Source organism: Aspergillus welwitschiae (assembly GCF_003344945.1).
Source record: "Aspergillus welwitschiae strain CBS 139.54b unplaced genomic scaffold BDQ94scaffold_8, whole genome shotgun sequence".
NCBI lineage: Eukaryota > Fungi > Ascomycota > Eurotiomycetes > Eurotiales > Aspergillaceae > Aspergillus > Aspergillus welwitschiae.
Genome location: NW_020798702.1, coordinates 768,111 through 779,512, shown reverse-complemented (window position 1 = coordinate 779,512; position 11,402 = coordinate 768,111). Strand labels below are relative to the sequence as shown.

Sequence of the window (11,402 nt, the reverse complement as noted above, 5' to 3'; positions counted from 1 at the left end):
CACCGTGCATATCGCGCACTTCTATTGGTTCACTTGGCAGTGACCGATTTAGATCTGTAAAAAACAATAAAAAAATAAAAATGAATAGAAATAAAAAAATATTGCAAACCCACCATGTGAGCTCCTCATCCCGCAAACCCTCCCCTCCCCCCTCCCCTTGCTTCAGACTTGACCCGTTGCAGTTAGCCACATGGCAGTTGCCTGGGGAGGTTTGGGGAGATTTTCTAGGTTTTGAGTTGTGAACGGAATACTTATAAAACGCCTGACAACTCATCTACCCTGTCGAGCTTGCATACCTAGGGTCAAGACACTACTCCCTTTGAGGAGGTCCGTCAATGGAGCCGATGTTTTATCAGCAAGCTAAATAAGGTTATCTCGACCAAGGATTCACCTTTACCCTTCCCTGTATCTTAATGTACAACACTGCAAGGAGCCAAGGGAGTAATACTCAGCACTCAGCAGGTTAGCCTTGATTCGTGAGGGTACTCTGGGTCCGGGCCGCATCTACCAGTGCCATGGATCATGGCTTATTTTGAAGCCGACGAATGTTGGCTCTAAATCAATATCCTTGGAATGTAGCTCAGCCCCCACGCTGCACCAATGCAAGTTTTTGGTAACAGCTGCGCATTGCATGCTTCAGCACATTATGGTGCATTATACATCGAAACGCTAACTCACGCTGCCATTGCCACACCGCCCAAACTGCCCGCAATGCTCTCTGCAGGCCTGCCTGGCAAAGTTTTAAGACATACCGCTGGTTGGAAACGCCACAAGTTCAATCACCTCTTGCGTACTACGCCTTGGAAATGTGAAATAAGACATGACTTCATCCAATGACGCCACCAAATCTATTTAATATGACTTCCTTGTTCTCGACACATTACTGCGTTGGCAACTGGCTCTGCGCAACTAGCCAGTCTAACCCGGCCTTAAATTGCCTCAACTCCGACCCACTTCTCGGGATATCATGTCCGGCAGTATGGACAATGGTCTTACGACACCTTGGGTTGCAGAACTTCTCCACTAGCGAGGCACAATCAGACAATCCAGGGAGGTCATTATGACCCCGCAGGTGCAATGTAGGGATCGAGAGGCGGCCCGGAAAATGGTCCGGGTGCAAGGCACAGGGGATTTCTTCGATAGGCCGGTCTAGAAAGAAGCTGACTGGCTCACGAGTAATCGACAGGCCTGCCTTGACCACCTTGGCAAATTCTTCAAATGGTGCCTTGATGGATGCGGGCAATTGTGCAATCTGATCATCCTGCCCAGAACGGATCCGCTGCTGATCTTGCAGGGACAGGCCTCCCGTAATAGAGCGGCAGTAGTTGGGATCCGACGAACAGGGAATGGTTGTCGAGCAGAAGATAGCAAACCGGAATGGGAGTGGCCTTTCCGGGTGGTTGGCGGTCTGTTCGAGGAGGAAGGAGGCAATGATCGAGGCCCCCTGACTGAATCCTAAGATACCATCAAAGGGGCCCTCATCCTCAATCGCTTCGGTGATTAGGGAATGAGCATTCTCGATTGATGGTGCGCTAAAGCTGCGTGACCAGCAGTAATATGGGGGAGTGAAGTTGGTTTCGATGCCTTCGAGCAAGTCAAACAATAGTGGTTAGATCCTCCTCATTCAATAGTGTCTTGTAGGTGGGAATGGCAAACCAGGTGCGGGCGGGCATTCAATCTCGCCGGACAGCATATGGAACTCCCAGCTGGGATCTGCCGAATGAAGCAGGCCCGACAGCTGATATTGGAGGGCATCGGCGCTCGTACCATAGCCATGTAGACAGAGAATGCGCATTCTGGCTGGGCGTTGGAAGCAGACTTGCAGTTTTCGAGTCCCTGGAATCGGAAACTCTACTCCTGATGTTATTTATATACCTGGCCTCGGCGTTATCAAAGCAGCGGTGTCATGATACGCAGTTAGTATACCAGAAACTATTATTCCCCATATCCAGTCCTGCAAGGGCTGTCACAGTACCGACTCATTTTGATCAGGGCGCTCTTGATTAGACAGATAACCGGATGTGCATCTGCTGTAGTTATAGTTTTTCGTGGATAAAGAGTACGACCAGATTTATCAAGGATCAAATTCTACCAAGCATCTTGCCGAAAATTTCCCAAATAAAAAACCTTAGTATTGCTGTGTCTTTATAAACATGTTACTGCATTCAAGAATATGCATGGGAATATTGCAAAGCCGGTCTATATGCTGGACTTATCGAGTGAGATTACGACATGTTCCGGTATTTCTCCAGACAGCTTGTTAAACATGCAATAGATAGAGAATATCTTTGATTCCAGAGATTGCCATTATCTTTCAGTACAATCTAGCCATCCAGAGTCAGTGAATAAATATTTTATAACAACTTATCTTAGAGGCAGCGTCCAAAAATTACCATTTATCCTTCAACAAATTCACAAATTAGGAGAAGGTCACCCAAAGCCCTACATTTGACTCTGAAGAACTTCGCTACGCATCTCATCACACACAATGTGAATTACAGATGCACAATAGAGCACATTCAAGAAAAGACTAGAAAGATATACGCATGCATGTCTTGTCATGAATCACACGTGCGAAAATGCCAATTACCTGTGGCAGAGCTACAACATTCACTCGCTGTCGAGGTCGGTGAGGTCCAATTCTATGAAGAAAGCATGCCAGGCATAATGGACATGTTCACTTGTGCCCAGGGCTAGTTGTCTTGGACCCATCGAATGAAGCCATACGGTCCACACACCATACAACCTGTGAATAATCCAACCGCACCAGAGGCGAAGTGTTCCCTAAAGTACACGGCAAAACTGCTATAATATGCTCAACGTATCTGATCTATGAAGCTTTCGAAGTAGTGTTTTATCCAATGGATGTCGATTTTCATTTCGTTGAACCCAAACCCAATTCCCGCTTGACTATTATGCAGAGACAAACTGGGTCGATCGGGTACGAAAAGAGCTTTTCGAGGAAAGATTGGTTACTGCCTTTCACAACACTTCCTTAAGCCTAAACGCAGTGTGCAGGCCCTTTTTGTACGAACTGTGGCCATAGGCAGGTATACCGTTTCAATTCAGAGCATTACGCCTCGTGGCCTTCTTCGCTCTGAAGGACGTGTCGTTCGACTCGATTGAGCATGGTTCTGTGATGAATGCCACACCACTTACTTGGAAGAACGTCATTTTCACGGGCCGCTCAAAAAGTATTTCATCGTTTAATTACGTCGTCACTTGACAGCGGAGCATTTTCTCGTCATAAGGACGATTATGGTCGAACACCATTTCCGTTGGCAGTTATTTACCGTCATCTTGCGGTGGTTGATAATTAACTTCAACAATGTGCCGATCCCAACACCTAATATGTGTATGGTCACAGGCCGCTTTTATTGACTAAATCAGCAGGCTGTGAACAATTGGTTATACAATTATTAGCGAGGGGTGTTGAACTTATCCCGGTGGACAAAAACGGGCAGACCCCGTTGTCATGGGCAGTATCTGGGAGCCGAGGGATGCATACTGACCTTCTGCCAGAAAGCGACGGTACATTCGGATCTAGAGACATCAATAGAAGCACTCCCGTATGATAGGCTGCTGTAATGAAGTGGTTCAATCTCTGCTGGAAAAGGGTGCAGATGCCAGTTTTCCAAATGTCAGCGACACAACTCCTCGGCCAATGTCGAGATAAAGTGGCCATGACACAACTGTCAAGCTTTTTACCTAGTCTACTTCTCTTGGAATTCGTTAACGTGTTGATTATGTAGCATACGGACAAACAGTCGTCTTCCGTATAATCGTTGACAATCCTCGCAGTGCTGCCAAATTCTACCTCTCTTCCTCGGGCGTGACCGGCGGTCTGTACGCCCATAGTATTAGATTGGGCCAATAAGACTATGGATACTATTGGCTCCAATATTCCGACAATACGTTAATCTGGAGTTTTGAGCTGCTGGGGAAGTCGTGCCGTCCCATAAATAGGACGAGTCGGGATAAGCACTAACGCACAACGAGCGCTGCAATCTTGACAGGGTTTATTTGGTCCGGAGTACCCTGATAGACAAGATACATGGACCACTTGAAGCTGTTGGCGAATGAGTATTATGAGGTATCGTACCTGGCTATGGATAGAAGCGCCGATCACAACATGACATTACACCTTTGTGACAGGGGTTATGCTGGCGACCAATGACTTTCAAACTTGGACACTAGTAGAAGCCTGCAGCTATCGTAAGTCCTAGACTCCAGTGTAAATGCCATCTTTAGGAGAAGGTAAATTGTAATTAGCTTATCAAGACACCAGCATTGACCCATGCCCTCCGATTTACTGCTGGATCTTCTCCGTCTAGCGGGAAAATGAAAGTACTTTAATCTGATTTTTTTATCGCCCATGGCGTTCGACTATATGCCTCAGGTCCTGCCATAATCAATGCGACCGAGTATACCAACGCTATCGGCCGCTTTAGTGGGCGTAGAAATGTTGATCAGGAATGCAGCTAAGCGTATGATGAGAATGATTGCACTTTGTCTGAATCTCAATGGATGATAAGCTCTGCTGTCCAGGTCCCCCATTAGCCAGGGGCACGAGAGAAACTACTCTTTCCCAGCACCGATCCATGTCCTGTCAAATGATCTTCCTATTTCTTCTAGCCAGCCATTTAACTCTTGAGACGGAAACGCCTCTAAATCCTGACGGCTCTCCTCTCCCACCCGCTTCCTCGAATCTTTTGGCTTGTTTGAGCGAAGGAACATCGAGGAAGGATAGCCCAGCGGAAAAAAAAAAAAAAAAAAAAAAAAAAAAGAACCCACACCCGTGGGACTGCGCGCGGAAGAAGTATCTACAACAGGCAGAGGATTTCAAACAGACAGGGGAATAGGCCCCAAGCTACTTCTTCTCCACATTGGTCTCTACCTCTGCATCTTCTTGGTCGGCATGGTAGGGATCCCTATATACTACGTTGCATACTTGAGTCTAACTGCTAAGCGAACGGGGCTTCAATCTGATTGCAACGGCAATTTCGGTCATTACTCCTGAAGTCCATTCTATCAGAGATGTGGGTTGGTATGAGAGCGAAATTTTTATTGCATTGTAAGTACCAACCGGGGATTTATGGAGAGGCTCAGGAAGGCAACAACTTCATCTAACGCTCCTATATAGCTGGTCCAGCCAGCCAGTTGCCGGTAAACCCTTGGGTTTGTTCTCCAAAAAGGTTGCATACTTGAGCTATGTCGCTCTGTTCGAGGTCGGGAGACTTATTTGTGCGCTCGCTCCATCATCACCAGTTCTCATTGTTGGAAGGGCTATTGCTGGCCTAGGAGCTTCTAGGATTATCGCTGGAGGGTTGGTTATTTTAGCCAACGTGTTCCGACTTCATAAGCGCGGAGTTTGCACTGGAACCCCAAATTGGACCCTTGCCATTGCAAGCATTGTCGGGCCCATACTTGGAGGAGCACTCACTCAGCACGTTAAATGGCGTTGGTGTTCTTACATTAATCTTCCTATAGCCGAATTCTCCGCCGTCGTGGTACTGTTATTCTTCCACGTGAAACGGGCTCCCAGGGAAAGTATACCGTTGACGAGAAAAGCTACAGAGCTTGGACGGAGTTGGCCTTTTGCTTTTTCTGGTTCTGTTAGCATGCTGCTGATAGCACTGCAATTTGGCGAAACCTCTCAGAAATACGCATGACGCTCGGCAAATATGATTGGATTATTCGCAAATGCCGGGGCAGTAACGTGCATATTTGGTAGATGGCAACTTCATATGCAGGAAGCAGCTCCGATTCCTCCCCGACTGTTCCCATCTAGCAGAAATAACGTCCTCATCTATACTTCTGCTTTCTTTGCAAATGTATTCAGTGTATCATATACTGGCTTCCAATCTGGTTCCAGGCTGTTCTTGGGGCCTCTCCAACCTCCAGTCGTGTCCGGTACTTGCCCATAGTCATATCGGATGTTCTTATCTCCATATTGTGGCGGGACTGGTGAACAAACTAGGATAGTGGAATCCTTTTCTTATCTTCATCATCGCAACGGTATCACTTGGTGGTGGGCTCTTGACAACTCTGCATCCTGCTATATTCGATGGTCATCGGATAGGGTTTCAGATTTCAGGTGACATTGGAAATTGTCGCCATGGTCAGTCTCCATTGCATGTTGCATTGATCATAGATACTCATTTTTTCCACAGGCCCATCTCGGAGTACAGGCGTCCCTTCTGCCAGACCTTGTTCCTTTGGGCGCGACCACCTTCCTCTTCGCCATCTCCGCAAGCTGCGCCATCCTCCTGGCTATTGGGGAAGCGGTCTTTCAAACCCAGCTCAAGAAGGAGCTTGCTCACGTCGCTTGCTCTGCCCTTGTAAATGTAGTAATCTCCGCTGGGGCCTTGGGGTGGCGCTTCATCGTTTTCTCTGCAGAGATCCCTGTGGTCATTTCCGCGTACAACAGTGCTCTGACGGGGGTCTTTGTACGTTTGTTGAGGCCTTCTCCCATTTGATACTGACGAGCCAACTTTCGTTATCTAGTAATTGACAGCTGCGGCACTAGTCCCATCATTTCTATTGGTTTGTTGTATGCGGTGGATGGACATCGACAAGAAGTGCGAGAGAGAAGGGAAGTCAGAAGAGGAAAGTGCTTAACCTCATAAACGATTCTGTCCACCACCAGCACGTAGACATTTCACTCCAGGCATGACGTTAGTTTGGAAGCAATATACTGCCAGATTACTTCTCAGCCAATGCTCCGACGAACGATAACGGCTCCTGAGATATGCTCTAGAGGTGACCTCGTAAGGCGTCCTGACACAATCTCAGATCCAACACCTTCCCTGTGATCAAGCTTAAGCAAGGTCTCATTTGAGGGGGCCATGAGTCGAGGAAGTAAGTTTATCAGCAACCATCAATGGTTCTGTGAGCAAGCCGACTTTGCCACGTGTCATTGTGGTTTATGAGACAGCGACGGAGTATAAGCTGCAGTATTGTACGTAGAGTGCTAACTGCCAATGATTGATATGTCAGACGGATACCGTGAAGCGCAGTCACTCCAGGTCATGAACATAATAGATCAACGTGCCAACCAACCCCCATCAACCACGATCGCCTCCCCGCTGACATAATTACTAGCCTGGCTAGCCAGAAACACCGCTACCCCTTTCATATCCTCCGGCTTTCCCCACCTACCCACGGGAATCCGCGGTATAATAGAGTCACGGTAGGCCGCATATCGTGGCTCCGTCAGGGTATCAGCAGTCATATCAGTTTCGATGTACCTTAAAAGCAGAGTCAGTGTTGCTGAAAAGAGATTCTGGCCAAGAACGCATAGTTTATCACATACCCTGGGGCAATGGCATTGACATTAATCCCCCTCCCCGCCCATTCATTACTGAACGCACGGGTCAACTGCAGCAAGCCCCCCTTGCTTCCCACGTACCCCGAAACGTTAATACCGCCCTGGAAGCTGGCCACGCTGGCCACGTTGATAATTTTACCGCGCTGCCCCTGCGAAATCCAGTGACGGGCAATATCGCGACAGAGAATAAATGGAGCTGTCAGGTTGGTTTGCATTATCGCTTCATAGTGGTGTGTAGCATAATCCTCTGCTGGACTGCGGTGTTGGATTGCAGCGCAGTTGACGAGGATGTCGATAGAATGAGTGGCGACAACTCGGCTAATCAGTCCTTCAACTTGTTTTCTGTCGGCAAGGTCACATTGGACCACCTCACAACGTCTACCGAGCCGTTCGACGGCTGGTTGTGTGTCTGAGACGTTTGTCGAGCGCTGAACTAGGATAAGGTCTGCGCCGTGCTCAGCTAGCCCGAGAGCAATGGCTTGGCCGATGCCCCGAGTGCCGCCGGTGATTAGAGCAGTCTTGCCGGACAAGGAGAAAAGGGACATCGCTGTGCTTGGTGTAGAGTGGGCAGATACTGCAAGTATTGCACTACCAGACAAGGGGGGAGGGGTATATAAGACGAATATTCCATTATGTAAGTCCTCCAGTTGTACACCGTACTACTCACATTGGGTGGGGTCTCTACTGTTTGGATGGTAGCACAGACATACTGTCTAGCGTTTTCTACGCAAGCAGTGTTTGTGAGGTTTTGAAACCATCAGATAACGTTCCTGGCGAATTCTATCGCCCATCCCTTTTGGGCAGGCAGCCAGCCATACTCTGGTGTAACAGCGCGCAATGTACCTTCTAGAAGCCTATCCTTCTCGGGGAAGCCAACCATAATTTTCATCACGCGTTTCCTTCGTATTATAGGAATAGATTCCAGTGATATGAGTGCGACTTAACTCGGCGATTAATCGAGCTTTTGGAAACATTAGGATTGGTGGGGAATTTGAAGTCTACTAGCAGTCACAAAATCCTGCGCGAGCAAGGTTTTCAGAAGATCTCCCAACATCATAAGGATCCTCAACGGGCGCACTTATATCGTATGTACTGGGTTGAGTTCATGCGTAAGGCCAAAGACGACTGTTTTCTAGTCTGTATACATGGAATTGTGTACGATGTCTCAGAGTTTATCAATGACTATTCCGGGGGCCCTGATGTCTTCGAGAAGTTTGTTGGCCTAAATGTGTCACTCGCGTCTCATGGGGGCCACCATGCTCTTTCTCCGCATGCGGAATCTCGTCTTGCCTCGATGCAAGTTGCTTCAATCAAAGATCTCCAGGACTCGGTTGATGAGTAACCATCTCAGATGCTCCTGAATATTTATTCCTTGAAGGAAGCTTTCTCGTGCGATATCGCGCTCGCTGAATCGCTGATCTCTAAGTATATACCTCTCTTTACTATCTTCCCTTGCCATGAGGCATAAGGAGCTGCTTGGAATCAAATTCGTATAGCTCATATAACTCGCTTCTTCAGTCTCCATAAATCTACATTAGTTACCATGTATAAATTACCTTCAACCCGACAATGGAATCTTGGGTAACATTTTTGGGTTCGATTTAAACAGATACTTGCCATGCAGTGGTACTGGTAGGAAAGATATTCGTCGTACAAGACACGAGAAATTTGAAGCATCATCCTTTTCTGGGAGAGATAAATTGAGTCCAGACAATAAATTCTTCGAGATAATGCGCGTTGCTAGAATAACTTACAAGAAGATATACAAATTACACTATGACTAGCTAGTCAACCAGGCTTAAGCAGTTATAATAAGGGTGCTGCTTCACCATGCCCTCGGCTCGAGCCGACGTAGCTGTTAATTGTGGAATAGAACGAAACCGGTGGAATACCGGTGATCAGGGTTTGAAACGGCGATCCTGAGTCAAGTGAAGCATATGCTATCATCAAATTTAATTTATTCAAAGATCTACCAAATAGATCAAATATAATGTGTGGACACTTATCTCTCCGTCGCCTGGCTGGCTAGACGCGATGTCTCGGTTTTGGTCTAGCGGTCAGCGCGTCGACAGATAATATATGACGGCTACTCCGAGCGGAATAGATGCGTTCCAACACCTGTCAGTCATACAGGAAACTTCTTATGTCTATACTGAACCCCGGACGGTTTTGCGGCATACTAATGCTATGCTCTACGGAGTGCAAATATATATGCTTCCCCAATAGACACTCACGGTGGTCACATCGATTACATGATATTTATTACGGTACAAATATATAAATTATTCTCTTGTCTCTTCTCAGCTTTCTTTCCCAACCTGTTCTTTCCCATCGCCAAAATAGTAACCTTTGGTGGATTGGTTTCAATTGGTTGCCAAGAGGAAGCTTTGCGTACTTCACGAGACTCAAATGTCATGGCATTTGTCGACATATGACTTGAAGTGTTCCGGGAAGTCATCCTTCCACAACTGATCGCTGTTCAGGTATTCGTCCACTTTCTGGCACCTGTCATTCGTAATGTAGGGAAGCAATCCGGGCACCCCTTTGAGAACGGCAGTTCTTGCGTTGCTGTTAACGCAGTCCAAGAAAGGTTGTACCTTGTCTTCATCATCACAAAGGTTCAGACCATCGGATTCTTTCTGGCACTTGGACACGACGGTGGTGTATAGGTCATCAATAGCTTTGACAAATGCTTTCTGTGCTGCCTCATCGTTGATTCCAGTGTAGCCGATACCATCCTCCATCAATTCGTTGAGAATTTCTTCCTTCACATCGCTGTTCCACTGGTCGATGTTTGGTGAGCAGCCGGCTGGGCAGGCGTTCAGTTGAACATTTTGGATGAAGTGACCGGGGATTTTGCTAATAGAGTCGACGGCATCGAAGCAAGACGTCACGAGGGCGAGGGTGGGAGAAACACTAAGGCAAGCAACAGTTGCGATGTTCACGGCGTTGTTGAACTTCATGGTGACCGACTTCAAGAAAATTGCTGTGGCTGTGACAGTGATGTAGATTTCCCAAGCTTGGAAGATGTACCACACTCAGGCACCGCGTGGATCCCATGGTTTTAAAAGGATCTTGGACGGGTAACATTCCTCCCATCATTCCCCATAACCCAGACACAAAGGGTGACTAAAGTTGTGACCCTGTCAATCTCCTCAAGGAGGACATTCCGACTCTAAATTATCGGTATCTTGGCTTGTGTTAGAGCAGATAAATCAATAATTGTGGTGAAATTGCGGGGTCTAGTGTCGAGCGGCTGGGTGTAGAAGACATTCATGTCTTAAGACAGCGTATGTCCCAAAGCTTATTAGTCCGAACCGACATCTTACTCAACGATTCAGCCGAATTATGATGCTTCGCTTGGGTCTCTAGCAGAGCACTCTTTGGTATGGCACGGTCCGGTTTCCGTCCCGTCAGGGAAAGCTCGCGCTTTCTCCTTTCCTTGTAGATCATAGCCACAATAGTCCCCCATAAGCATATACGTGTTTCTGCACTGCTTTTTCTATGGTCATTTAATCACATATCCAGTGCTGTCTATAATTTCCTTTGGTATACAATTATCAACTGAGATCAGTTGAAAAGATTTCGGCCTGCTGCGTTGCCTCGAGTGTTCACCGCTTTGAGCTCCCCAACAGGCTTTTGTGTTCGGCCACTTTTTTTTTTGGAAAAAAAAGTCACACGATTTCCCGTTTATGGTTTTCGAACACCAGAGGAGAACAGTTTGAAAAAAAATGCTTTCAACGCAAGGAGGCGCGTAGGCGATGGAAGGGCTACACGCCTTTATGAGTTTACATGCAAGGGATACTATAGCAATGTACAGCCTTCCTTGATTCCGTTCGCTGACTTGCTCGCTAGAACTTAGACTTTCTTAGACTCCATAATCAAAAGCTTTTGATCCAGCTTTGTTCCTTGTGTATTGGCTAATATCAAAGCTCGTGAGTGCCGGTGGCGGAGAATTAGGAGCTGAAGTGCTATACTGGCACTTCCTGTCTCAGTGCTGGTTTGAACACATCATACCGACCGCCCTACACGGAGCTAAACAATGCCCAAAAACTAGCCAGTGTGATTACGA

The 11,402-nt window shown here is 47.1% G+C and overlaps 4 protein-coding genes across 4 annotated transcripts; 1 reads left to right on the top strand and 3 right to left on the bottom strand.

Moving 5' to 3' along the window:
• Positions 1–880: 880 nt before the first annotated feature.
• On the bottom strand, positions 881–1,795 carry BDQ94DRAFT_168261 (serine hydrolase FSH; the record flags this gene model as incomplete). Its single annotated transcript, XM_026771006.1, has 2 exons — positions 881–1,584; positions 1,657–1,795. The coding sequence occupies 2 exons, from the start codon at positions 1,793–1,795 to the stop codon at positions 881–883; spliced, it is 843 nt and encodes a 280-aa protein (XP_026628965.1).
• Positions 1,796–4,054: 2,259 nt separating this feature from the next.
• Positions 4,055–6,345, top strand: BDQ94DRAFT_158106 (major facilitator superfamily domain-containing protein; the record flags this gene model as incomplete). The annotated part of the gene is made up of 7 exons (XM_026768880.1): positions 4,055–4,093; positions 4,211–4,215; positions 4,970–5,074; positions 5,144–5,610; positions 5,716–5,801; positions 5,843–5,938; positions 5,986–6,345. The coding sequence occupies 7 exons, from the start codon at positions 4,055–4,057 to the stop codon at positions 6,343–6,345; spliced, it is 1,158 nt and encodes a 385-aa protein (XP_026628964.1).
• A 700-nt stretch (positions 6,346–7,045) lies between these two features.
• Positions 7,046–7,875, bottom strand: BDQ94DRAFT_158105 (uncharacterized protein; the record flags this gene model as incomplete). The annotated part of the gene is made up of 2 exons (XM_026768879.1): positions 7,046–7,250; positions 7,316–7,875. The coding sequence occupies 2 exons, from the start codon at positions 7,873–7,875 to the stop codon at positions 7,046–7,048; spliced, it is 765 nt and encodes a 254-aa protein (XP_026628963.1).
• Positions 7,876–9,735: 1,860 nt separating this feature from the next.
• On the bottom strand, positions 9,736–10,293 carry BDQ94DRAFT_168259 (uncharacterized protein; the record flags this gene model as incomplete). Its single annotated transcript, XM_026771005.1, has 1 exon — positions 9,736–10,293. The coding sequence occupies one exon, from the start codon at positions 10,291–10,293 to the stop codon at positions 9,736–9,738; it is 558 nt and encodes a 185-aa protein (XP_026628962.1).
• Between the last annotated feature and the right edge of the window lie 1,109 nt (positions 10,294–11,402).